Consider the following 27,872-nt stretch of genomic DNA (forward strand, 5'->3'; position numbering starts at 1 on the left):
CGGCCCTGGAGGCGCCGGCGGAGTTACGGCCACGCCCCCGTGGTCACCACCCCCCCCGAGCCACGTGACCTACAGCGGTTCTCCAAGACCGCCCCGGCCCGCCCCCTGGCCCACGTGACCGGGCCCGCCATATTGAGGGAAAGGATGCCGTTCTCCGTGCTCTTTAGTGTGATATGTGAAGATTCTGGATGCCCTGCCCAGGAGCTTGGCGTGGACTGCGTGGCCGCCGTACACCTCCGGAAGGACGAGCTTTGGGAGAAAACCGCCGGCACGAGAGTCTTGCGGCTACCGGCGGCACGCGGTGGGCACGGAGATAATCCATCCCGAATTAGCTGTTACGTGATTATGTTACAAGCCGTCCCAGACCTACTGGGTTTTTTTAAGTTTCCTCCGTATTTTTAAATGAAGGTTCATAGTAACTACCTCGTGAGTTTGCCGGTCTAGTAAATAATTCTTGGGAGCCCACTGTACGCCCAGGTACTGCGGTTTCCGCCCCTTATTTGCAGTTTCTGTCCAAGGCGGTTGGGGAGGGTGAATAGTGAATGAAAAAAAATGTTCGATAAACAGTAGTACTTATTATCAGTGAATAAAGCCATCGGAAATGGTATGGAAATTTTCCGGAGCCTTAAGAGTAATGCTCTTCAGTAATGCTCGAAAAACAGTCGGGGGGAAATGGGTTGAAATGAGAGCCTTAGAAATGGGCAGATAAGTTAGGCTAGGGTACTAACCCAGTACTTCCTCCAATTTGACTGCTCATAGGATTCCAGCGCTGGTTAAAAATACAGATTGTAGGCGTGCCTGGGTGGCTCAGTCGGTTGAGCGTCCGACTTCGGCTCAGGTCATGATCTTCCGGTGTGTGAGTTCGAGCCCCCGCGTCGGGCTCTGTGCTGACAGCTCGGAGCCTGCTTTGGATTCTATGTCTCCCTCTCTCTCTCTCTGCCCCTCCCCTGCTCACACTGTCTCTATCTCAAAAATAAATAAAACATTAAGAAAAAAAATTTTAAATAAAAATACAGATTGTAGGCCCTGATCCAATCCTGAGTCAGAATCTCAGGGGTATGCCCTGGGAACCTGCATTTTAGGAAACCCCACAGATGATTCTTTCAGTCAACAAGCTTGAAAAGGATCCCGCTAGCCCAAAGAAGAGAAGAAATATTTTATGGGTTGGCAACTAATAGGAAGGGATAGGCCTCAGAATTTATGCATTTTTATAGCTGTGAAGAAAATTCTGCATTTATGAGAAATGGCAGAGTCATGGAAAGACCAAGAGCTTTGGAGATAGTAGATATGATTTGGAATCCTAATTTTGCCATTTGCTCCAGCCTAGCTGTAATATAATCTAATCACGTAAAATGAGTTATTTAAAGGTTCTGCTAAATGACATAACATGTAAAATACCTAACAGTGTAAGACATAAGCATTCAATGTTGGTTCTCATTAACTCAAATAGAGCAAATCCACCAGGGGGAAAAAATACATCAGAATTTACATACCTATATTCATTTTCCAAATATCCCCTTTGATTTATTTCCACAGTAATAAAAATAGGGTTCAATACATGATAATCTCTCTGCCAAGAACTCTTTATTCATCTTTAAAATATACGGGCACCTGGGTGGTTCAGTCGATTGAGCATCAGTCTCTTGGTTTGGATCTCATTGTTTCTGAGTTTGAGCCCTGCATCAGGCTCTGTGCTGACAGTGCAGAGCCCGCCTGGGGTTCTCTCTCTCTCCCTGCCCCTTCCGTCTCTCTCTCTCTCTCTCTAAATAAACAAACTTTTAAAAAATAAAATAAAAATATACAGGCCAGCTCTAAGAATAAATTCACTGGCTTAAGCCTTTCTCCTCTGGACTCAGAACCAGTGTGTTTACTATTGTGTTAACACTTATTTAGTTGAACTATAATTTGCCTCCACTATTAACATGGAGAGCTTGTCACATTCATACTCATAGCCCAGTAACAAAGCACCTGTTGAATCCTGTACAGGTGAACGCCGTGCTTTATAGTTTTAATTCTTCATGTCATTGATCCTTCCTTCTTTTATTTTCACTAAGGGCCAAAGTATAGAAGGAGGGGTTTATACATGAATACAAGGGAAAATGAAATAAAAGCCACTTTTTATTATTTCTATATTTTAGAAATCACTCTGACTTACATGAAGAAGTCTTCTTATTTACAAAGAGGCAGTAGATTGGCCATTCCCAAATTAATGGATCATCATCTTAAAGCTAGAGGAGACATCTAGCCTAAATTCTTTGTTTTATTGAAGAAAAAAAAACCTTGGCTCTTGGAGATTAAAAGGACTTGGTCAGACCCAATGAGCTAATTTTAGCATCAGAACTGAAACTAGAATTCAGGCTTTCTAATTCCCAAGCCAGTGGTTTTTCACCCACATGGGCCATTAAAACCATTAGAGCTTAGCTCTCCTAAATGAGAATTAGTTCATCGGCCTCAGAAAGTTCTCAAAGCCCGACTGTCCCTAATGGGTTGTTTTGCTTTCACAAACTTCTTTTAGAGGAAACACCTAAGTAAGAACCTAGATGCTGATGGTGTGGTTTTATTGTCACAAACTAGGAGTGTTTTAATAGACTATCTTATTCTTCTTAACTATTTTCAGAAAGATTGGCCTTAAAATAACTACTCTAAAATTAAAACTTGCTTCTTGAGGTGGCATCCAGAATTTAGTTCATTGCCAACAATTCCATGAAAGTTGATCATTTTGTTACATAGTATATTATGTAACTTGTGAATGATTGCTTTTCCAGAAAGATAATATTCTTCAAAACCACGTGTCATGGATATGTTAAGAAGTTTCTCTGTGCCAGGGCGCCTGGATGGCTCAACCCGTTAAGTATACGACTGTTGATTTTGGCTCAGGTCATGATTCCAGGTCCTAGAATCAATCCCCCAGTTGGGCTGCTCCATGCTTGGCATAGAGCCAGCTAACGATTCTGTTCCTTCCTTCCTCTGTCCCCTTTCCCCCTTCCTGCTTGCGCTCTCTCTCTCTCTCCCCCGCTCTCTCAAATAAAAAAATAGTATCTGACTGTGTTTCCATCCCTGAACCAATCACCAGGACCACGGAATATGATGTTCTGAGTGGCTTGAACCTCGGTCATTAGCTCCACCCCAAGTCAGCTGTGGCTGTGGTCAGCTTCACCAGAACCACATGGACTGAGAGTTGGAAGCAGAATGGTTCCTCAGAGGGAAATCTCAGGATGACATTATCAGAGGTGGATTGAAGGAAGCAAAAATAACAGATGTCCATTACACCATCCATGCATTCGTGTGTTAGAACTCTTGGCTTCTGAGAAAAAGTCCTAACTGCCCTGGGTCTCCTCCCCAAAGCCAGATCAGAAAGAGCTTTGCTCCAGCCCGAAAAGAGGTCGTTCTTTGCAGAACTGCATGATACTGGGATTTCCCCCTGGGTCTCAGTGCAGCCCTCTGCAATTTGTAACTTACGTAAATCTGTCTGGTTTGTTGGCTTGCACACAAATGAACGAGTTCACGCACGTATTAGCATAAGCAAAAGTGTTACTGAGCTCCGAGGATTTGGGTACAGAGGTGTGGAGATCCACTAGGAAAGAGATTCAGCTATCAGGGGAGTGACTGTCACATTGGCCTGAGGGACGATGCACATCTGTGCAGTTGGACGCGCTGGGGAAGGCCTCCTTAGACCTACCAGGTGCTTTCAAGGTAGGAAGACCGTATGCTTTATTGTACAAGCTGGGACACTTCTGGGACTGAAAGGGGGTGGGGATCTACAGACATAAACTGGAACTCTGCCAAGCAAACTGGGGCGTATTCTCATAGAGTGAATACATTCAATTCACTAAAGCTTTCGGCAACTGCCCTGGTGCGTTCAGTGTCTGGGCACACCTCAAAGTATCTGTCGTGGGGTTTATCATCAGGGCATTATTATCCAAATTCTTCACAGTATCATTTAGAAAAATTTTTTTTGTTTTTATTTTATTTTTGAGAAAGACAGAGTGTGAGTGGGGGAGGGGCAGAGAGAGCGGGAGACAGAATCCGAAGCAGGCTCCAGGCTGTGAGCTGTCAGCACAGAGCCTGACGCAGGGCTCGAACTCACGGACCGTGAGATCATGACCCGAGCTGAAGTCAGACGCTTAACTGACTTAGCCATCCAGGTGTCCCCACAGTATCATTTTTCTTAAGTTTACTTATTTATTTAAGTAATCTCTATATCCAACGTGGGGCTTGCACTCAGGACCCCAAGATCATGAGCCACACATTCTTCTGACAGGACCAGCCAGGTGCCTCCCCCAGTATCATCTTTATAGGAGGGTCCTTGTGAAAAATTCTTATCTTAGTCGCAAGAATTATTCCTGAACTCGAATTTAATCTTACGGACGCTGTGAATGGTGGATCTGACCAGGTTTCTCTCTCTGCCTCAGCTATCGAGAAGCTTAAAGGTAAACGTGGCCTGCCAAAGGGAGTGTGCTGGTCGTTATGGCACGTACATGTAACCTCATTCCAATCCACCCTTGGGCTTCTTCATGTAACTTTTCCTTTACATGATCTGTACCCTAGGTTTTCTTCTGAGTAACCTCAAGTTCCCTTAGTAAAAGATAAATACCCCCCAACCCAACTGCCTGCAGGGGTGGGGTGGCCAGCTCTCCAGTTGACTGCTTAAGTTTTTCAAAAGAATGTCGACCCTGCAATCCAATTGGGTTGACCTTAAAATTGTACGGATCTCTAATTTCAAACAAATCAGCAAGGAGAAGATAAGACAACTGAATTTCAACACCGTTTGATGATACCAGGAAATTTTTAAAGTTGTTCAGGTACGATCTTGGTGGTATTGTGGTTTTTAAAAGGGAGCTGTTTTTTGTTTTGATCTTTTAGACAGATATTCTGAAATATTTACAGCCAAATTTGCAATGGCTAAGTCTGCCATTAGATGAGGAAATAATAATTCTCTTGCAGAAGGGGCAACAAATATTTTGTACCAAAAGTCTCCCCCAGTCACCCTCCACTCCCCTGGGAACAGGGCCAATAATGGACATTGGAAACAAGGACCCAGCTCACTCTGATGCAGGTGGTCCTCAGACCTCACCCTGACACGCTCTGCCCTGGAATGATCTTTCCATGCTCAAGTGCCAGAAAAGCTTTACTCCAAGAAACCTGGCCATTTTCTTGGGATCCCATATTTCTCTTGTTCTAATTTCTAATCATTGGCAACACCTTCAGAGAATAATGGTTTGGGGTCCGACTCCACAGAAAGAGGACTCTGTGGGCAGATAAGTTTGTCATGGGCCACATACCTGCCCTCCTCTGAGAAAATCACTGGGATCATCACCTCTCTCAAAACTCTCGAGTCATCCCATGTAAATTTATTTGATCCATCAATTCCCAAACTCAGTTATCATCAATTATCCCGGTGCACAGCCTTTTTTATGAACGCCTATCAGCAGTTCCTTAGAACACACTGAGTTGAAATTTCAAATGTGCCTACATTTGTTACTCAGGTTAAATTTTAACTCTGAATTCATCAGGGTATTAACTGCATTTCCTAAGGTACACCCCGTAATGCCTCTACGCTCCCTGCAGACAGACAGTGGTACAACCGAGTACCAGACTCAGAATCTGAAAACCTGTGTTCATTGCCTTTATCAGCCTTGTGACCTAGAATACGCCACTTTACCTGAGCTTCAGTTTCTTTGCCTGTTTATTGGGAATAACAGCTGTCCAGCCACGACTTGGTTGCGAGGGTCAGAGACAGCATATAGGAAATTCTCTCAATCTGCAAATGGTTTCAACCAGCACTATGTCTGTGTGAGGCTTGGGCCTGAGTTGTTTACAATCAGACGGGAACCGGTTGTCTGGCTGGCTTCACGGCCCAGATTAAGGCACGAATCCAGCCAATAACCTGGTGAGCATAAGGGAGGCCTGGTGCATGCATGAAAACCTGCAGGCACGCCGCTCATGAGCGGCTGCATCGGCAACGTGCCGACGTGGCAGACAACGCCCTCCCTTATTACAGATCTCTGCTGCTTTGACCAAATCAGAAGGAGGAAGCCACCTCTGAATTCTCTTCCTCTGGTCCGTCCACACAAATGAGACTGGACAAAACAGGATTGCACAGCCATACCAATCCTGATTAGCAGGGTGTAGAAACCAGTTGCATCGCCTGCCACCGAACTAGGAATCTGGGATAATTGTCAGTGTCCTCTTCTGCCCCTACTCCAGGATATTAGATTGCTAAATCAATGTCAGTACACCCGTCTGATGAAATGGGGCCCATGGGGCCACTAGAGTTATTATCAGGGATGAATCCGGGAATGCACACTAAGGCCGCCTTTGGCAGAGAAGCAAAGAACCAAGGTCCTTGTCTAAAGGGCTCAAGCTTTTTCTTTCAAGAAAAGACAAGCAGAGCACATGAAAAGGCCTGCAGGTCCTGGCAAGTTCCCTCATTCAAACTATACGGCTAGTAACGCCAACATTCCTATCCCTAAGGAAGGCATGACCCTGAAACTTATTTTAGGTCTTCTAACTTTTAAGTGGGTATTTTCTCTTAACAATCTGGGTCATCTACTTCTTCCCCACCCCAACACTATTAAAAAATTCTTCAGAAATTGCTGTTATGTGCATTTACTTGTGACACACTCCTAGGGTTAAAAAGAAAAGTGTCAGCGGGGAAAAATAACACTCAAGCCATCACCAAACACAAGTTGGTTGTATTTATTTAATCCTAAGAACACAGATACCCTGAAGAAGAGACAGACAATAAGAAAGTTTTTTCTAAACAGGATTTTGATAAGACCTAGTGTTCAAATCTCTAAAACAGAAGAGCACACAAATCTAAAAAAACACAGCACCCATTTTATCTCTTACCTGAATGAACCTGAGAACCCCTAAACACTCTCTTCAAGAGATATCAATATTAAAGTCGTGCAAAGAAATTGTACCCATAGTGTTTCGACCATAAAACCAACACCTGGTTTATACATGACAAGAACAGGATAAAAGCACATAAAATAATGTGCAGTTTATAGAATTCAGAGACGAGCGGGGGACCAAAGATCAGGTGAACAAACTGTAAAGCAGGGTGCTCGGTGGATCAGCACCGCGCGCCTGATGGAACCAGGAGGCGCTGAACGCCGAGCGGTCACTGGTAGGAGGGATACAGCGCGGTGTCTCTCACAGCCAGGAGATTCACTGATGCTCTGGCAACGTTTCCGGAATGAAAACCGAGGTAGTTCTCAGCAAGGAATGTTCTCCTGGAGAGCATGGCCAGCATGTGGTTGAGCCGGGACCTGATACCAGCAAAGTGAAACTGGCGCTCTTGATTCAAGTTCCTAAAGGAGTCTCGCAAGCACAGATCCAAGTGGGGGGCGCCCCAGTACTTGGCGTGTCCAGCGGGGACAAAGTCAGGGGCTCTGCTGGACGTCTGGGAGCCCAGGGAGCTCGCCACAGAGCCCTGCGAAGACAGAGAGGAGGAAGACCTCAAACTGGGAGATCTGGACACAGACATCCTGGACACTGGTGACCCTTCTTTAGACTGGGTGCCCTGAGAAAAGAGAACATTCTCGTCCACGTCAGTCTGGGTGGTGGCCGACGTGGACCGAACCACAGCTTGGGAGCTCGCGACCCTGGTGGTGACCGCGGTCTGGGTCCCGGCACATGCCGTGGTGACGCTGGCTTGTGTCCCCGCGTCGCTCGTGCTCACTGCTGGAACCTCCTCTCCTGGCTCCGTCTGGGTGGCCGCATCGGTCGTCCTCCTCCCGCCCTGTGGTCTGTCCTGGCAGCTGATGACATCGTCCTCATCGCCGACGGTGGAGGACTCGCAGTTCTGGTGCCTGGCCTCTGCCCTGCCCTCAGCGGGGGCCTCACACCCCAGCTCAGCCTTCTTGGGGGTGCTCGAGAGCCGGGACAGCCGCAGGCGCAGCAGGCCGCCCAACGTGAGCTCCTTAGACAGGGGTTTACTGTCCACTAGATGGTCAAACTTGCCGCTGATCTGGAAGCCAGACAGCAGCTTGGAGCTGATGGGCTTCGACTGTGCATACAGGATTCGGAACTCCAGATCAAAGTGTTCAACCACTTGGCCAGACAGAATGACCAAGTTACTGCTATTTAATTTGCCATCTGTCCACGTAAAACTTAAGGATTAAAAACAAACAAACAAACAAACAAACAGAAGCTGGTAAGCATGAGCACTCTTAGTTTACTCACTGTCAAAACGAACAATAAAGCCTAGATATCCTGCTCCAGGAGTCACAACTCTGGTGACAGCATACCCACCATTCAGTGTAAATTCAACACCCCAACCCCATACATAACGTATGTATGCGGTAACAGAAAGAAAAAAGCCAACTGTTTAACCAACACACTGAGACTTAGACATCCACAGCCTCAGCGTTTCTACAAACTAGAAAGGGCTTCAAAAAGATTTAGGCAAGCACCCTGATTTTAGAAGTGACGAAACTAGCTAGTGATGTCCCAGCGGGAAGCTGGTCTAGACTGCAGACTAGACCCCAGGACGTAAGGACTGTTAGTGCAGTGCTCCTTACTACCTGCTCCCATGCTGCCATTTTCTTCCTTTCTTTTTTAAGATTTTCATTTATTTATTTTGAGAGAGAAAGTGCAAGCAGGGGAAGGACAGAGACAGAATGCGAAGCAGGGTCTGCACTGCCAGCACGGAGCCCAATGTGGGGCTTGAACTCATGAACCGTGAGATCGTGACCTGAGCTGAAGTTGAAAGCTCAACCAAATGAGCCACCCAGGTGCCCCTTCTTTTTCTTTTTCTTTTTTTTTTTTTAATGTTTATTTATTTTTGAGAGAGAAAGAGCAAACGGGGGAGGGGCAGAGAGAGAAGGAGGCAGAGGATTCGAAGTGGGTTCTGTGCTGACAGCAGCGAGCCTGACGCGAGGCTCAAACTCACAAACAGTGAGATCGTGACCTGAGCCAAAGTCAGACACTTAACCGAGCCACCCAGGTGCTGCCAGTGCTGCCATTTTCAATGGGGACAGTAGCACATTCAGGGCAGATTAGTGGCCATGTGCCTTGCCTGTCAGGCATCCTTCTTCCTCTAGTAATAGAACCCCATCCACCCCAGCCTTCTTAGGCACTTCCTGCAATCACAATGGGGTGGACATATGACCCACGCTGACCAGAGTATCCCACCCACTTGGGTCAGGGACCTACCCAGGATGGGCACGTGACCTAGCTAGGACCAAGTAATTCTTCAAGGACTGATGCCAGTGCAGGCAGAAAGAAAGTCTCTCTCTTTGGGAGAGATACTAAAGGCTATGTAAGTAAGCCTGGACCTTGCCTTCAAAGGGAGAGTGTGACTGAGAATAAAGATCAACTAGAAAAAAAGCAGGACCAGGGGACAATATTCTGATCAATGTATGCCCTCCAGGTCAAGATGAATTGAAAACCAACTGCACCTTTCTACACTCCCAAGTTATGGAACTCAATAAATTCTATTTTGCATAAAGTAGTTTGAGCTAGCTTTCTGCACTCCCGATCGCCCCACTGATAAAGAAGTTTGTATCAGGAATAGCATGTTTTATGGGCACCTGGGTGGCTCAGTGGGTTAAGCATCCGACTTTAGCCCGACTTCAGCTCAGGTCATGATCTCCCCGTCTGTGGGTTCAAGCCCCGTGTCAGGCTCTGTGCTGACAGCTCAGAGCCTGGAGCCTGCTTCGCATTCTGTAACTCCCTCTCTCTACCCCTCCCCCGCTTGCACTCCGTCTCCCTCTCTCTCAAAAATAAATAATAAACATTAAAAAAATTTTTTTAAAGGAATAGGATGTTTTAAATGAGAGATCATGAAACATAGTGTCAGATCTGTCTCTACCTTGAGAACTGCCTTCAAAGCCCCAGAAGAAAGATTCTGAAAACCTTCAATGAGATCATGCAAACAAGACACCTATCCAACACCAGGAGTATAAAATACCGTCAACAAATAGAAGCTATAATCCTCGGGGCATCTGGGTGACTCAGTTGGTTAACCAGCTCTTGGGTTCATCTCAAGTCACGGATCTCATGGTTTGTGAGTTCGAGCCCTGCATCAAGCTCCATGCGGACAATGCGGAGCCTGCTTGGGATTCTGTCTCCCTCTCTCTCTGCCCCTCCCCCCACTCAATCTCTCTCTCTCTCTCTCTCTCTCTCTCTCTCTGTCTCTCACTCACTCAAAATAAATAGACTTAAAAAAAAAAACCTATCATCATCATCCTCAATGGTAGCATGTCTCATTTGCAGAGGGTAATTTTTATATTTGATATTTCAGGATGGCCAAAAACCATTTGGGACTAAGTTTGTATACGCAGATAAAGCTTGCTTCGGGTGAAAATCTAGTCTCCTCCTGTTATTTATAAACGTCTTATGAAAGGAAGTCTCGAGGAAGTGTGAATTTTGTTCTGAGCAATGATGGTACTGTCTGAAAAGAAAGGCACCAAGAGTTTCTTGATCTGACCCCCTCAGCTTCCACAACCTTTTGCACATCTGCCAGGGCTGACACAATCATCACCCGGAATGCGCGTTTCTCCAAAAATGAGTTTTTCTTTTTTAAACTCAAGACGTGCCTCACACACACCGTCAGACGATCGAATGCACAGACACACTGCCATTGGAGCCACGTAAGTAAACACGGTGCATCTTAACTTCTGGAGATTCGTGAAAATCAATGATCCAATCATCTGCACCCTCTATTCGACGACACTCTACCGTAAGATACCACTGCCAAGTTAAGACTTCAAAGGTGGGGCCAGAAACCTGGATCAGTACTTTCTAGACTAAAGCACTAAGTTATAAGGCTTGACGGAAGGTGAAGGATTTAAGCATAAGGTAACAGCTTCGGCTCTGCCCTCCACACTGACGCTGAGGCCTGTGATGACCCTTACCTGCAAGTGAACAGGGACAAGGGGCGGGGGGGACCAAGGAACAGGAATTGAGACTGCTCCTGTCACCGGTAACCCCAGTTTGGCCACCGCAGGCCTGGCAGGGGCTCCAGGCAAGTTTCAACATCCACGCCTCAGTTTCGTGGCCCCCCAGGGCAGGGGAGGTGACCCGCACCCCAACCACCTCCTGCAAAAGGCCGCTCGGACTGACGTCCTCACACGCACAGATGAACACCTCCCAGAACGCCCGGCCACAGAGGCTCACGTTGAGAGGAAAAGCAGCTTTTCCTTTATCCAGCATGCACCCACTGCAAAGTTCAGAGTCACAAGCACGGGCAGGCTAGAGACTTACCTATAGGAGCCTGTAGCCACGCGAATGCCATCAATCAGTGTGAACTTCTCATGAACCTGCCCAACTATCTTAGTCCCCGACCTCGCATAGTAAGTGTTTCCGGTAATAGTCCGGACGGTCATCAGCTGTCGGCGGGGAACGGGGGAAAAAGAAACACACAGGCCAGTGAGCAAACGACAGAGGGCTTGGTCTACAGTTCCCGAAAAGACGCACTAGGTGGCAAAGGAGTGGTCCCCCGTCCCCTTTGGTAACGGCACACACGCACACTAGCCAGTGGTTCTCGGGACTCGACGAATGTCACTTCATTTGGTCCGTCTTCTCGTGTGCCCTGTTCTCACACGGACTTGTGAGACTCTTGGTTCACGGGTACATGTGCTCTCAAAGAAGAGCCACTCGTTCTTTGACACGACAGAATCCAAGAAATGACATTGAAACAGAATGTGGGGGATAAAATCAGCAAAGAAAACACACTAATAATAAATAGCATGTTAACGAAGGCTTAAGGAAGCTAAGCTGATATTTCTCCTACTTTCTTATTTGACTGCATCAGTAATGACTAACAGCCCACCCTCACTTACCCCCATGCCATCCTCAGTATGGGGAACAGGACGAGCCTTCTCTAACACAGGACCTCTGAGGCTGGCACACATCACATGTGGCTTCACCAACAATGTCACATCTACGAATTTATCAAAAAGGTACTCCGGTAATACGCTGGGGCCCCACAGTGCGTAATCATCCTTGTAAAATGACCCGCATAAATGTATATCCGATGGTATGTAAAACACTAAGACGATCTGCATTATTTGGAGCAAATCAGGACAGCGTCAGCTTTATGCCTTTAGAAACCTTACACAATTCAAATTAAATGCTTAAGATTTTTGTTTGATTCTCTCATTCATTCCATAAGCAAAGAAAGTCCCTACCGTGTGCTGAGCCTTGAGACAATAGGGGGATCAGGCATGTTCCTTATCTTTAGGGACTAAGGGAGAGAAAAGTAATGCGTGATTCAAAAAACAAGGTATGACATCATCCAGAGAAGTGAAAACCTACATCCACACAAAAACCTGTGCACAAATACAGCAACTTTATTCATCATAGTAAGAAACTGGAAACTATCCTAAAGTCCTTCAGCGGGTGAACAGTTCAACTGTGGCACAACCACACCACATGACACTCCTTAGCAGCAGAAAAGAACTAACAAGTGATACAATAATTTGGATGGATCTCAAGTGCCTTATGCAGAATGAAAAAAGCCAATCTCAATAGGTCATATACTATATGATTCCATTTATAGAACGTTCTCTAGATGACAAAATTATAGAGATGGGGAATAAATTACTGGTTTCCAGGGGTTAAAAACGAGGAGGAGGGCACAGAGAGGAGCGCAGATGGGACCATAATGGGAGCAAGGAGATGGTTGTGGTGATAGAATAGTCCTGTATCCCGACAGTGGTGGGACAGTTCTGGATCCTGATGGCAGGGGGGGTTCCATAGGTATACACATGTGATAAAAATGGCATAGAACTGTCAACACATGTTGTGCCAACCCCAGATTCCAGGCTGTGATTTTGTACTAGAAGTCACATAGGATGTAACCATTGGGAAAACCGGGTGAGGGACACATGGAAACCTCTATGTATGACCTTTGCAACTTCTGTGAATCTGTTGTTCCCTTTTTAGTTAAAAAAAAAAAAAAAGAATTGAGAGAGAGACGGAGCATGAGCGGGGAGGGGAGAGAGAGAAGGAGACACAGAATCCAAAGCAGCATCCAGGCTCTGAGCTGTCAGCAGAGCCCGACGCAAGGCTCGAACTCACAAACTGTGAGATCATGACCTGAGCCGAAGTCGGACACTCAACCGACTGAGCCACCCAGGCGCCCTGAACCTACTGTTCCTTTAAAATAAAAACATAAGACAAAACAAAAACACCATGGCATGATGTAACATCACTTCCGTGGTCTTACCAAAACACAATCTGAATTTAGCCACGAGGAAGCATCAGACAAACCCAAATCCTATGTTCTTCCAAAGCACCAAGACCCTAAAAGACAAAGACAGACAGAGGAGCAGCTCCAAATGAGAAGACGCTAAGGAGATAGGACAACTCAATGCAAGATTCGGTCCTGGGTTGGATCCTGAATAAGGAAAAGGGCATTCGTGGAATGATCAGTGAGACTTAGAAGGTCTGTAAATTATGGTATTATATCAAATTTATTTCTCAATTTTGAAATTTGCACAGAGGTTTATAAGACGTTAACATTTAGATAATTTGGGCAAAGAGTATCCAGGAACTCCTTATATTATATCGCTAATTCCTTTGAAGATCCCATTATTTCAAAATAAAATTAAAGAAACAAACAAAGAAACTAGGACCTTCCATAGAGGTGCACCCGGAGCAAGGTGGGGCAGGGGGTTCCTGGAGGAGATACCGATTCCTGACCCAGGTTTCAAAGGATCCACATATAATAGCAAGCATTCAAAAATGTCACTGTGGGCACATTTAGGTGCAGTTTTCTGCATCTTTTCCGTCGGTGCTTACCTAAATGTCGTACAGGCCTCTGTGACTGCAGTCAAAGCGCTTTTGAGGGCCTACGCACAAACATGTGACCAAGTGCCTACAGACAGGACACCCAGCATCCAGAACCAGCCACAGAGCGAGGGCATGGCAGATGTCAGCCCCCACTGGGGGAGGGTACAGACTCACCAACAGACACGTCCTGGTGAGAGAAGCCGCCAGGGAAGACGGTGCTGCTCTAGGAAGAAGTCAAGGCACTACAAAAATCGGGGCGCCTGGCTGGCTCCGTCAGTACAGCATGCGACTCTTCATCTCAGGGTTAGGAGTTCGAGCCCCGTGTTGGGTGCAGAGATTACTTAAAAAAAACTAAAATCTTGGGGCGCCTGGGTGGTGCAGTCGGTTAAGCGTCCGACTTCAGCCAGGTCACGATCTCGCGGTCCGTGAGTTCGAGCCCCGTGTCGGGCTCTGGGCTGATGGCTCAGAGCCTGGAGCCTGTTTCCGATTCTGTGTCTCCCTCTCTCTCTGCCCCTCCCCCGTTCATGCTCTGTCTCTCTCTGTCCCAAAAATAAATAAACGTTGAAAAAAAAAATTAAAAAAAACAAAAAACAAAAAACTAAAATCTTAAAAAAAAAAAAGACACTACAAGAACTGCTGAGGCCAAAGGTACAGACTTCCTTTCGACTCCTCCTCGAGGCAACCGTCAACACTGTGCAAGCGAGTCGGTAAATAATGCTGGATTGGATAACTGGATCGTCTCTAAGCCAATCTCACGATCAGAGCTGTGGCCAGAGCCACTCTGTGATTCTCCTGCTGCTGGCACACAGCCGTCGTTGCAGAGAGAGCCTCAGAGTCAAACAGCACATCTTCCATCGCTTCCCCTGGCTCTGTGTAAAAGCAGCCACAGGCTGAATGTCTGCGTGCTTTTCCACGCTGACATGCATTTGCCTTGGGTCCCCCTGACCTCGTACTTTAACCGAGTGCGGGTCACACGGCTGGCTCATTCCATCCTGGCTCCAAGCTCCGATTCTACCTCCGCCAGGAATTGGCTTTGTAGCGGCCGTGATAAGTTAGCAACAACCTGATCCTCGGTTTCCCCATTCGGGAAAACGACCACCAAGAACTCTGTGGGGGAAGTCGAATAGCCAAATTTTGTAAACCAAATTACTTGACAACGGGGGGCGGGATGGTGAGGGGGGGCGGTGCGCTGATGTCCACTCTGCAAGCAGCCTATAGTACCGAAGCCCAATGCGTTGCTCGCTTTGCTGACTGCTTTATTTCCAGCACCTGGAACAGTTAAGTGGCTCAGAGAAGGTGCTCACATAGGTGATGAGCCAAGTGGATGAATTAAGTCCCAAAGCTCCCAGCTCACATTAAGCTGCTTAATTGAAAAAGATGAATAACAAATACGACGATGCTGCTTGCCTCTTTCTGCTACAGAGAACAAGCTGGCTGAGTTATGTAACCGTACATTTAAAGACTTCAGTTTGCATTACTGTCATGCTCAGAGCAAAGGACACGAAAAGCCTAATTTTACAGCAGCAAGAACGGAGAGGCAGCATGTGACGGTGATCAGGAACACGGGGCTGGAGGCAGGCCCACCGCGAGGGAGGCACACCCCCGCTCCTTTCCAGCGGCAGACCCCGGGCTCTCTGTGCCACCACGTCTGCGCTGAAACAGGTACTTACCCGGCAGGGCTGCGGTGAGGACGGAGTTGCCTAACACTTGTCAGGAGCCCAGGACAGTGCCAAGGACAGAGCAGGGGCTCCGTCAACGGTGGCCGGGCCGGCGCTACTGTCAAAAGCAGCGCCTCCGAGGCGGCCCCGTGCGGCCAACAGCCGAGCTCCCGGCTGTTCAGGGGAGGCCAAGGTTTGAAACCTGGCTCTGTGGTTTCTTTTCTGTGAGATTTCAGACAAATGGCTTTGGCCACAGCCTCCGCTGCCTCTCGTGTCATGGGGATCCAACCCCCGCCCCAGCCTGCACCATCATGTAGATCATGTAGGTTACAGATGCTCAGTCTTACTGCTGATTAAGGAGAAACTGGAAACACGTAACACAAACCTTCTCCTTTTCAGGATGCACTTTCAGGTCCATGCACATATCCAAAAACTGCGAGAGCAGAGCCTGGTCCAGGAGGATGTAGACAGCGACTCCCTGTTTCCGACATATTTCCTGTAGGTCCCTGAAGATGTCGATGTCCGTGAAAACATCCATCACCACCGCAATCACCTATGGCGTGAGGCAGAGGGAAGAGCAAGCTGTCTGCTCACGGGAACACCAGTTTATGGTGCACCGTCCAGACTCTGGAGCCCATCTCCGAGCCAGGAAAGGATCCCCACCCTACGGGATCCTTCCTCCCTTCTCCTTCTGCACTATCGGTTTGCCCCCAGCCGCAGACACCTCCTTCTCCAAAGACACTCAGGCCACATCTGGATTTGGCCCAGCTGACCCTCCCGATCGCCTCCTAGCCACTGTCCTCCACGCTTCCTCGGACCAGTCCTTTTTCCTCCCCGGCAGCACTCCATTCATGCCTGCTGCTCAATCTTCCACACTCGGCATCAGACTACAGTTCCGAGATGCCTCAGCCATGTGGCCCTAAGCAAATTACAGTTGTTCCCAAGGTCTGGTCCTGCGTCTGCAAAATAGGCATGTGGTCAGAACTGAATGACTACGTTACATGAAGCACAAGGTCCAAAAATCCCTCAAGTGTCTGTTCGCGAGTTCCCTTCACCAGTCCAGACAGCTCACCACAGGGAGGCATCGCTCCAGCCGCCAAACCTCTCATGACACCCTTTGCAGGTTTAAGAGTGGGGCCCTCAGCGAAATCCCTCCAAGGCTGTGGGGTGTCAGAATGTGCAGGCTCAGTACAAGTCTCTGCACACCAAGCCAGAGCTGGGGCCCCGAGCTAAGGCCACGGCTCCCTGGGCCACGGTTTGCAGCAGCCTGGGCCGGAAGGGGGTCTCCCTCCTCCTCACTTCAACAGTGAAAACTAGTGTCTCTTAGGACCACATTAACTCCTTTTCGAACGTTAAGGTAATTTATTTATGGGTCTCACTTCCTCTATGGGGACGGAGGCCCTGGAATGGGATCGACTCATCTCTGTGACCCTAGAGGACTCAAGACAGTACCCGACAGTCATGACCCCTCAAGGACGTGGGTGTTCAAGAAGCAAAGGGAGACAAACGAGATCCCGTGCTCTGTCTCCAACACCCCAAATCTCGCCTACCAGGACGAGGGACCTTGAAAGGCCAGCTCCCGGGAAGTCACTGCTATGAGGAGTCTGGGAAGATCCATTTCTCTCTGGCTACTTCTCCCCGCCCCTCCCCAGTGTTGACGAAGCCCCAGCTGTCGAGCTATTCCCCGGGAAAGGGTTTGCCTCAACCCCCCGGACACGTGATTTTTCTGAACTGGTGGCACCTCGAGAAGTTCACGGCCCCCCACGTGCTTTTATGCATCTTATTTGGAGTTGTATCCACCCCCAGGTCACACAGCATCGTAGGCAAAAGGCAGAGAGGCCTGGTCACAGATGTCAGCTCTGCAGCTCACCACCGTGTGACCCGAGGCATGCTGCGGAGCCTCAGTTTCCTTCTCTGGAAGAGATGGACAGTAACAGCATCTATGTAAGGGGCTGCTGTCAGGATCGCAGGGGACAAAGACAGAAAGGGCTTAGCTCGGGCATGAAACGAGCGTTCCATTTTGCGGCCGGCGCCTCTTCAGAGTCTATGGTGGGCCGAAGCCTGGGTCAGGCAGAAAAGACGGCTCTACAGAATGTGACAGACACCGGACTTGTCCTCAAAAGGAAGACACGCACGCAGGGGGGCCGAATGATACACACCGGACGAGGCGATCACATCACGGGAACTTGGAGGTAGGGAGGAGACGGTCAAGCTGCGGTAGACACGCTCCAGGCACTCAAATGTTTACAAGAGCAGAGAAGGATTCCTGGCGGGGAGGGCCTTTGAGCTGAGTCACGAAGAAGGGCGCAGTCTTGACAGGGGAGAAGTGAAGGGGGGGGTCTTGAAGCCACATGGAGTCGGAAGAGGCAGGGAATGATGGGGCAGGGGCCAGTGTGGCCGGAACGGAGAGTGTGCGTGATGGGGAGCAGCGGGACAGGACTGAGAGACAGACGGGTGAGCCAGGCGGTAAAACCAGGCGGTGACACCTCCACAGAGGTTTTGAACACACTCGTGTAGGAATGAGCGCAGCGCTCACGAGAGAAAGCTGGAGGAAGACACATCCAGGGTCCGTCCCTGTCCTCAAGAAACCCAGGCCAATGGGGGACAGAGGCAGCGCATGGACGTGCACCCAAACTCCCCGTGGGAGGGACAGAAAACCCTGCCCAGCTGGCTGGCTTAGAGAGGGCTGGAGGGTTGCTGGAGGCAGGGACCCAGGGAGCAGGGCCTGCCAAACTGGGCTTTGATTCACCACTGAAACAACACAAACGCCACCTTTGTCAGGTGGTGAGTAAGTCTCTAATTTGTTATTGGTTTCACTATTTGGTGTTAAAGCCCCAGCCTTTCCTGTGGGTGTTGAAAATAACTGGATCTGAACGCGAGGTGTTAAGAAGGTGGGTGCAAGGGCTTCCCTCCCTAACTTCCCCCTGTACCCAACATCCCCTCCCTCTCTTACTAGAGCGGGACTCTTGAAAGGTTTGCGACGGAGGCACAGCCCTGCGCAGGAAAGCAATGAGCACAAGACCTTCCCTCCTTCAAGACCCCACCCCGCTTTCCTGTACTCTCCCCACTCCAGCCCCGTGCAACCAAGTCCTGCAGACTCAACGAGACCTGGGGCTTCTCAAATCTCTCAAGGGACAGTCTCCTCACTGAGCTCAGCAATGGCCTGGACTCATTCGCTGGCCAGCCAAGTGTCTGCTTTCCGAGGCCGGCCCCGTCTCCCAGGTGCTGGGGCTCCTGCTACAGGCCTCCGGGCCCTGCAAGGATGCCCAGACTCGGAACCGGTCCCTGTTGTCACTCCCTGAGATATCATGCGGGATGGACAAAGGAGAGACGCATCTGGAAAGCGGGCATCCTGTGCCCATCAAGCCCCCACACGGCCACTGTGGGCACTGCCTACCCCAGCCTGTGCTGCAAAGAGCCTGCCCGATCTCTTAGGGCTAGAAAGCTCTGCAAGAGGTGACTTTTGAGAGTCTATTCCAGGTCAACCCCCATCTGCAACTCTGTGCAAATCAGTCACTACAGGAGGAAACATCTGGCCACCAGAAGCCTGGCTGGCTGGTCTGCCGCCCGGTACCCCATAGTTCCTGCACACCTCCAGCCACATCTAGAGCAGCCGTGACTGTGTCAAGCCCCACACCATCCTCACAGGTGCCCCCCACCACCGCCACAGTCACTGCAACTACTCCTTGATGATGTAAACCAAGGGACCGAATGACACGCACAGTTACACAGTAGCAACCACTGCGCTATTGTGTATTGGGGCCAAGCAGAGACTCTACTCACATTCATTTTTTACGTGACCTGGGAGCTTTTCCATTTGCTTTCTTGCACAAAAGCTCTAAAGAGAGATCTAGAGATTTCAAAACACCAGTAATTGTTATCTCTGATTTACGGATGAGGAAAATAAAGCTTGGAGGGGCTAGGTGACTCGTTCGTAGGGATATTCTTAAACGAATGCAGGAGCTGGTGTCTCAACCCCGACCTGAGCGACTCTAGAGCCACCTATTAGAATAGGGTTAAATATTATTCCAAACAAGCCTGAGGTTCAGTGTTCAAGGGACAGAGCTTGGAATACATCCTGCAGGGACCAGTGGAATATTTTGCAAAGGACATGGGATGGAGCCCGTCGGAGGATGATTACTAATAACACGAAACAGCTCACAGAACGAACGTTCAGGAAGTGTGGAGTGCCGTAGCACGTGGGCACCTTCTCTCTGCAGGCGGTCCCGCCGAATAACCCAGAACGGACTAGATCGGGAAACCTTGGGAGCACAGGCCATAGAGGTGGACCTGACGCGGAAGCCAGCTCCTCCGCTTTCGAGCACCCCATGCCCGCTGGCGCGGTACCTAAGTGTCGCTGCCTCCTGTCGCCTGCAACTACTACTTGCCAATCCGGTAGCGGCTGCAGTGGGTTCAGTCCAGAGGGCACCTGACGGCTCCTGGCACACAGGAAGCCCTCACACGGCAGCCTGTGCATCTTAGCCCCAAGTCCGCCACGGTCTCCCTCCCTTCCCACCCACAGCCACAAAGCAAGGGCACGTGTGCAACACGCTTGGAATTCTGCCAGAGGTCTGCGCACATTCAATGATGCGTCAACCTGCCGGGGGGGGGGCGGCGGGGGGGGGGCCAACGCCAGCCCGGCAACTGGATTCTTCGAGCGGACCACATGGCTCTCAAACCCATTTCCTCCAGGTCCCCCGTGCTCTCCTACCTACTCTTCTGGAGATGGTCTCGCTCAAAAACAAGAGACCTCTTTTCTCCCCATTCATTACAGGTTTTAAATAGAACAGAAATGATCTCCTTGAAATGTCTTAAAAAATTTTTAAGTTAACTTGGCATTATCTTCCGGATTTAGAAACAAAGCAAATGTCCACAGTCGACCCTAGCCTTGCCCGTGCGGGTTGGTCTCTCTCGGTTTCATGGGCTGTCAGTGTACGATTAACCATTTAAGTGCCGGACTAAGGTGCTGGCGTGGCCTCCGTCTGCAGCCTGGCACAGCAGCTCTCCCGGGAGGCGGGAAGGTGTGCCAACTGCTCGCGGGCCACGGTGGCAGTCACGTGGCTGCTGTCGTGTTCCAGGGTGAAGTACGCATGCCCGCTGGGCCTTCAGAAAGAAAAAGAAAAGCAGCCAGAGGGGCTTGGGGGACTTAGGGGGCTATCATTCGTGAGTTACTGATAATTACGTAAAACATTTACCTGGCTCCGACGTCCGACTTACAAAACAGGGTGCTTTCAGAGACACCTAGCTTCCGTCCTTGTCCCTTCCCTTTTTCTCCTTTCCCTTCCTCCTTCTGCATTACAATCATTTCAATCCATTTTTGGTTCCTCTTCCATGTTCTTGAATATAAAGAAGTCTGCCTTAGGCCCATGTATGTACATACTTGTTTGCTATAAACAAGAATGTGTATTATGTACGTGTGTGTGTGTGTGTGTGTGTGTGTGTGCGCACATCCCCCTGTAGATTACAAGGCAGAATGTGATGCACGCTGTTCTAGAGCAGTGCTCATCAATGCAAGCTTCTGAGAGGAAGGAAACGTGCTAGGTCTGTGCCATCCACACAGCAGCCGCTAGCCACCAGTGGAGACTGAACACCTGAAATATAGCTCGTGAGGCTTTTTCACATTTCATTTGAATGCATATAAATTGAAATTGCCACTGGTGGCGAACGGTGACTTCACTGGTCGGTGCGGCCCTAGACACTTAGTCACTGCTTTCTCAGAGCCGCAGGGGACTTCACTCTGGGGACGCATCCGTTCTACTGAAGGACATCTCAGCTCCCCCAGCCTCTCGCTATTGTAAATAGTGCCGCAAACAGCCTGCTACACGCGTCTATGCGTGTTTTTGCCAGTGTTATCTTTGGGACAGACACACACACGTGGAGTCGCTAGGCTGATGCGTAAATACAACTGAAGTGTTGCCCCATATGGTCAAATTCCCCTCCAGAGGCTATATCGTTTGCATCAGTGTCTTTAGAAAGCCCGCATACCCAGTACTTTTTTGGCGAGCGAACAGATCCTGTATCTGTAAAGGAATCCGGATAATCCTGTATCTGTAAAGGAATCCAGACGATCCTGTGGCTTCCCTGCTGCCTGATGGACGCCAGCTGGAAACAGTGAAGGAAGGAACAGGCCGACAAAGAAGGTGGCTACAGGACCGAGAGCAGGAGGGAGTGGGAGTGGCTGTTCCCCGGGGGGCAGAGCTTCAGTCAAGGAACACGAAACCATTCTGCGGACAGATGGTGGAGACAGATACACGATGTGAATGTGCTCAAGGCCAGTTAATGGTTAAAATGGCAAATCGACTTGCGTGTATTTTACTGTAATTAAAAAAAAAAAAAAAAAGAGGGGCACCTGGGCGACTCAGTCAGTTAAGTGTCTGACTCTTGATCTCAACTCAGGTCTTGATCTCAGGGTCACGAGTTCAAGCCCCACACTGGGCTCCACACTGGGCGTGGAGCCTACTTGAAAAAATATAAAATAAAAAATAGGGGCACCCGGGCAGCCTAATGGGTTAAGCTTCTGACTCTTGATTTCCGCTCAGGTCGTGATCTCACAGTTCGTGAGTTTGAGCCCCACATTGGGCTGTGCACTGACAGTGCAGAGCCTGCTTGGGAATCTCTCTCTCCCTCTCTCTCTCTTCCTCCTCCTCCTCCTCCCCTGCTCATGCTCTCTCTCTCTCTCTCTCAAAATAAGTAAACTTAAAAAAAATAAAAAATAAATAAAAAGAAAGAAACGAAGTGGCTAACAATTCCAAACTCCTTCACCTGACTCATCAAACCAAAAGGAAGAGATAAAAAGCAGCCACCCTGTCTGGTGAGGCACAGCCTAAAGTTGTGCATCAGACAGGCTTTCTAGGCCAGCGCTTCTCAATTTTCTTCCCCAGGGGACATCTGGCAATTTCTTTGAATTGTGGTAAAATAGATAATAAACCTGCCATCTTCATCATTTTCAAGTGTATTTTCAGCGGCATGAATTACGTTCACCGCGTTGTGCGATCATCACCACTATCTGTTTCCAAGAGGTTTTCATCACCCCAAACAGAAACTCTATAACCTTTAAGCGATAGCTCCCTATCCTCCCCAACCCCCCTCGGGAGACTTTTTTGAACATCATGACTCTTGGCCGGGGATGGTGCTTCTGGCGTCTGGTGGGCGGGGCCCGGGGAGGCTGCTGGGCACCCAAGGCACAGGACAGCCCTCCAAGACAGAGCGTGATCTGGTCCAAAACATCCACGGCAGAGTGATGCTGAGAAAGCCCGCCCCGGGCTGACTGGGGCATCCGGAGCAGGAACTGATCACTGCACAGATTCTACTGAAACCCAGAGGAGCGTGAAACAAGATCAGGAGCACCTTAGTTCTCTGATACATCCACACGCACATCAGGGGCCTCGGCCAGATTTCTCAGCAGCCACTCCTGGCAGGACTCTTCGTCAACACAGTGACGCTTCTCCCAATGCTCAGGTTATCAAATGGATGCCCCAGGGCGCGTCATAGCGCAGGTGTCTCTCTGGAACACGGGCAGCTGGTAAGAAGGATGCCTGAGGAGTGTGGAACCTCCAGAATGGGCTCTGCCCATGAACTCCCATTCAAAACGCAGAGATACCCCAAGGGCCAGCACAGAAACCCATCACCAGTGAGGGCACGCAGCACGTCCAGGGAAGGTCTCCACTCCCACCTGACCCCTGGGGAGGCGGGGCCCAGCCACACGCTCATTCACAGGGCAGCAGAGGCAAAGAAAAAAATGACTCCTCGACAAATTCAGTAATGTAGGGAAAGACTCCAGAGTAGGTGTGTCAGGGAAAAATCCTGTTCGGTTCAAAATTATTCTAGAATTCCCTCGGGAAGCCAACATCTTGGCTCTCGGGTCCAAAGCAGTATTTCCTCCAGCTCAGCTTTGGTGGAGCTCGACCAGGTCAGCAGTCAACCTGCATTCAGAAGCCAGGCCGCACATACGTCATGTGTGTTTTCAACGCCGTCCCTCACTCACGAGGCAGGATGCCCACGCTTTGAAAGGCGCTCAGAAACTGAGCCAGCGGAGGGCCTGGCAGACTCCTAGCCCCAGTCACACCTACTCTGGGGCAAGAACTCGCTGGAAAGGCGGGGGGAATCACTCAGACCATTTTGTCACTTCTGCCCCGCCTCTCCTCTCCCGGCCAACCGCACCAGACACCCTGCATGCGGCCCAGGTCCCAGGTGAGGATGAAACCTGTCCGAAAACCCTCCATCCAGGCTGCAAAGCTAGGATTAGACACCTCCGTTTCCCAGGTGACCCCGGTTTCTTGGGCCTGTATCCTGACCACTCCAGTCTTCTTCCCGAAACGGACAGGAAGTATTCGTCCTGTCCTAGTCGTTTTCCTGTTTATAGGATATGCAAGGAGGAAATAAAAAGTCCCAATCTTCAGAAACTGTTGAAAACCTTCAGCCTGTCGCTGAAAACTGCCAAGGTGCCAATCCTCTCTCATGCCAGGGAATCCACGGGGAGCAGAGATTGCGAGCATGGGCTTGGGAGCTAGGCAGACGGGCTACCTCTGTGATCTTGGGCAAGTTACTTAACCTCTCTGGTCCTGGTCTCTTCTTACCTGTGGCCTCCTCCTAACAGTGGGAGGGTTCAATGGGAGACTCCAGGTAAAGGGTGCAGCACAGAAATTGACCCACTGCAGGGGCTCAAGCATACCATCAGGACACAGATGCGTAACAGCTTTTCATCTCATCCTGAGACAGCCCGGGACCGGCATCGTCAGCGTCCTTGCTGTCACCGGGACTGAACTTCAAAGGACGCAGCCGGAGTGACGCAGCCACTCCTGTGCACACAAGGCGCAACTCTACCCCGAGCCGCAGCTCTGGTGGGGCCACCCGGTGAGCTCCCTATGATATCACCCCCATAAGGCCCTGTCCACCTGAGGACGGAGACAGCGCCTTATCCTTGCACGGCACGAGGCGGAGCGCTGGGGCTGTCGGGGGCCGAGGGCCGCCATACTTCAGTTGGGAGTCCTGGCTCTGTCTTTCCCCAGCTATGTGACCTCGGGGCAACTTAACTTCTCCGTGCCTCAGCTCCATCACCTGCAGAGTGGCGATAACTGCACCTACCTCGGGACTACCTGCTTCGCAGAGCATTATCGTATTCTTTAAAGTAAAGGGGATGAGGCCTCAAGGTTAGCATGTCTCAAATCCAACCCGTCTCCGGGTCCCCAGTCTCGGCCTTGTTCTTCCTCCTAATTTGGTAGCTTCACTGCCCACCAAGCTAAAAAAAAAAAACCTCTGTCCTCCCCAACCCTGCCTCTCCCGTGTTCTCCTTGGCCTTGCTCACTCTCCTGTTCCCTCCCAGGCCAACGAATGACCGAGTCCTGTCATTAAAACTTCCCCTGCCCAACTCCCCAGCACTGCCTTAGCACACACCCTCTTCTGGTCGCTAGATCCCTATGGCATCCTCCTTACAGGCACCCCACACACCAGCCTCGGCCCTCTCTAACCCGGGCTCCCTTGTGCTCCCACCAGAATGACTGCTCAGGAATGCCAATTTGATCATGCTCCTCCTTCAAAACCTTCAATGGCTCCCCAGTGCTCTTTAGCGGGCAAAGCACGGCTCCAGCCTCCCCTTCAGCCTCCCCTTCTACCACTAACCCTGCCTACTCGTTGTTCAAGCTGTGAGGAACTTGGCTGCCTCCAAACATGCCAGGTCCTTTCACACTTCTGGGCCAGTCTCTACCCTCTGGCCTGGCAAGTCCCACACATCCTCCTGGACCCAGATCCAAGGTCACCACCTCTCCTGAGGCTTGCTTTCTTTCTTCCTCCAATGTCTCTATCTGTAGCAACCTCCCCACCCATTCCACCAGCAGACTGTCAACTCTCAAGTGTCCGGCAAGCATCATGCCCTTCACCTGTGGCCCCTAGCCCCTGGCACAGCATCCAATACGTGGTAGGTGCCAAATGAGCGAGCAGTTTGGCATCCGGCAGAGACACTGAAAATACTAATCTGATCTAAAGGTAATGTACCACCTTTCACCATTAAAATCGCCCAGGTTCCAAATACAGCATCTCAAAGATGTGAGCGTGTGGCTGGACTGGGGCACAGAACAGGGCAGGACATTCTACCCTGGAATGCCAGTATTACAGAATGCCCCCAGGACAAAAGGGTGGCTGAGGGCCAGCCTCGAGCCCCTTCTAAGGCCAGCACATGAGTCGACAGGCAGCTTTCCCTCTGGCCTTAGCTCCAGAATCCCTTCACTACCACTAAGAAGTGGAGCTGGGCAAGAGGTGAGGGCAATTCTCCTCTCTTTCACGGAGACCTATTCATTGCTTTTCTCAAGTTGCAAGTGCCCAAATTCCCTCCTGGAGGCAAGCCTGGAAATGCACCCCACCATCAGGCCTTTTTCCATCCTCTTACTCTTCTCGAGTGTCTGCTCCACCAAAAGGACCGTCAGCACACCCAAAGCACTGCACGGCTGATACAGCAAAGCTGGAGACTGCACCTACTCCCCCAAAAGCAAAGCCCTAGCCCACACTACCCTCTACCCACTGCAACCCCACCAGCAGGAAGGGAACAGGCAGCATCAAGAACACTGGTGAGAATCCGGGCTTGTTCCTGGGCTTGACTGTCTCCGCCAGAATGATGCAGATATCATAAGCCACAGACACACTCAGGTATCAGCCCTCCTGAGTCTAACCATGGCCTGGGGCTTCACCTGCCATGTTCCTGGCACAGGTGGCCGCTAGGAAGATGGGCACTATGCCAGTCAGCAAGCAAGGTGGCAGCTAACTACGGCTCTAGACTAAGGCAGCTAACTACGGCTCTGACCCCACTCACCTGGTGCTACGTTCTCGCAGACCCCTAGGTACCCAGCACCCTGCGGCAGTCGAGATTTCCCACCCCACCCATTCTAAGAGTCAAGACAACAGCACCAAAACCCACTGGGAAGAGAGATGATCCAAAGCAGGGGTATCTGCCTGCCTCATTCACAGAAAGAGCAATTTCCTGGGGCGCCCTGGGTGCTCAGGAGGTTGGGTGTCTGACTTCCGCTCAGGTCCATGATCTCCCGGTTGGAGAGTTCCAGCCCCATCAGGCTCTGTGCCGGCAGCTCAGAGCCTGCGCAGCCTGCTTCGGATTCTGTTGTCTCCCTCTCTCTCTGCCCCTCCCCCACTCGCTGTCGCTGTTTCTCTCTCTCTCACACACACACACACACACAAACAAATAAGCATTAAAAAGAGAGAGAGAGAGCAATTTCTCTGGTCAATGGCAGGACGGAAAGAGGCAGGATTCTCAGTTTACCACTGGAATGTACTGGCTTTCTACAAGAGAAGACACGCGGCGGTGACTAGCAATGAACAGACTCCTAAGCCCCAAAGTTGTCTCTGGGTACAATCTTTCTGGAATTTTCCCCTAGGTAACGCACTCACTTCTTAGGAGATGGGATCCAGTGTTGGCTGGCAGCCAGGAAAATTAGCACTCTTTTGGTTTTAACTAAAATGTGGAACTAGAAGTATTTCTGGTCCCCTCCCCCAGGGGATGTGAATGTCAGGAGTTGGACCTCGGCCACAATGCTCCTCCTTGAGGACTGCGGCTTCCCCCCACGTCCCTGACACAACGAGCGGCCGAGTGATCAGTGATCCGAGCGAAGCCACGCAGAAGGGGCGAGTCGGGGGCCCCCGGGACCACCCGGCCCCGCGCTCCATTCTTCCGAGGGCCTCCCGTCCGCCCCGGGCCCCGAGCCGGGGCGCTCACCTCCCGCGCGGAGCGGAGCTGCTGGCGCAGCGCGTCCTTGCAGCCGTAGGGGCCGCCGGCGCCCGCGCCGCGGGGCTGGAAGTGCGCCTCGACGCGCGTGGCGCCGCGGTAGGCGCCCTGGTAGAAGGCGGGCCAGCCGAGCTCCAGCAGCGGCGGCTCCAGGTCCGACTGCTCGGGGAAGTAGGTGCCGGACGAGCAGTCGTGCGACGAGCCGAAGGAGTCCTCGGCCCCCGCCGCCGCGCCCTCCTGACCGGGCCTCTGGGCCGCCCGCAGGATGGCGCGCACCTCGTCCGGGTTCAGGAAGCGGCCCAGGCGCTCTCTTCGCAGGAAGGCCTCGAAGGCACAGGGGCCGCCCGCCACCAGCTCCTCGAGCGCCAGGCGCCGCGCCTCGCTGTACAGCTCGGCCGGGTTGGGCGGCCCGCACGGCGACAGGCAGGCGGCGAGCAGCTCGTCCGGACCCTCGAGGCGCAGAGCCATGGCGAAGTCCGGACAGAACAGGACCGCTGCAGAGTCGGCGGAGCGCGGGCGTGCCGGCAGCTTTATACGCACCTTTGAATCTAACCGGCCCGCGTCCCGGCCCTCTCATTGGCTGCCACCTCTAACGGCGGAATCCAGGCGCTGCGAACGCCACCACGGCCCCTCCCCCTGGTGTGCTATTGGCTGCTCCGCCGCCCGGCCCCGCCCCGCGCCTCCGCATTGGCTGCCGGCGGCGGCCGAGGCCAAACTCTGGGGTCGCTCCGTGGAGTTTCAAC

The 27,872-nt window shown here is 50.7% G+C and overlaps 1 protein-coding gene across 1 annotated transcript; it reads right to left on the minus strand.

The window, feature by feature from the left end:
* Nucleotides 1-6,675: 6,675 nt before the first annotated feature.
* On the minus strand, nt 6,676-27,639 carry FAM83D (family with sequence similarity 83 member D). Its single transcript, XM_040447064.1, has 4 exons — nt 27,121-27,639; nt 15,790-15,957; nt 11,215-11,339; nt 6,676-8,117 (listed from the first exon to the last, which is right to left on the minus strand). The coding sequence occupies exons 1-4, from the start codon at nt 27,595-27,597 to the stop codon at nt 7,127-7,129; spliced, it is 1,761 nt and encodes a 586-aa protein (XP_040302998.1). The 5' UTR covers nt 27,598-27,639; the 3' UTR covers nt 6,676-7,126.
* Between the last annotated feature and the right edge of the window lie 233 nt (nt 27,640-27,872).

Source organism: Herpailurus yagouaroundi, unplaced genomic scaffold, assembly GCF_014898765.1.
Source record: "Herpailurus yagouaroundi ecotype Mexico unplaced genomic scaffold, PumYag 196, whole genome shotgun sequence".
NCBI lineage: Eukaryota > Metazoa > Chordata > Mammalia > Carnivora > Felidae > Herpailurus > Herpailurus yagouaroundi.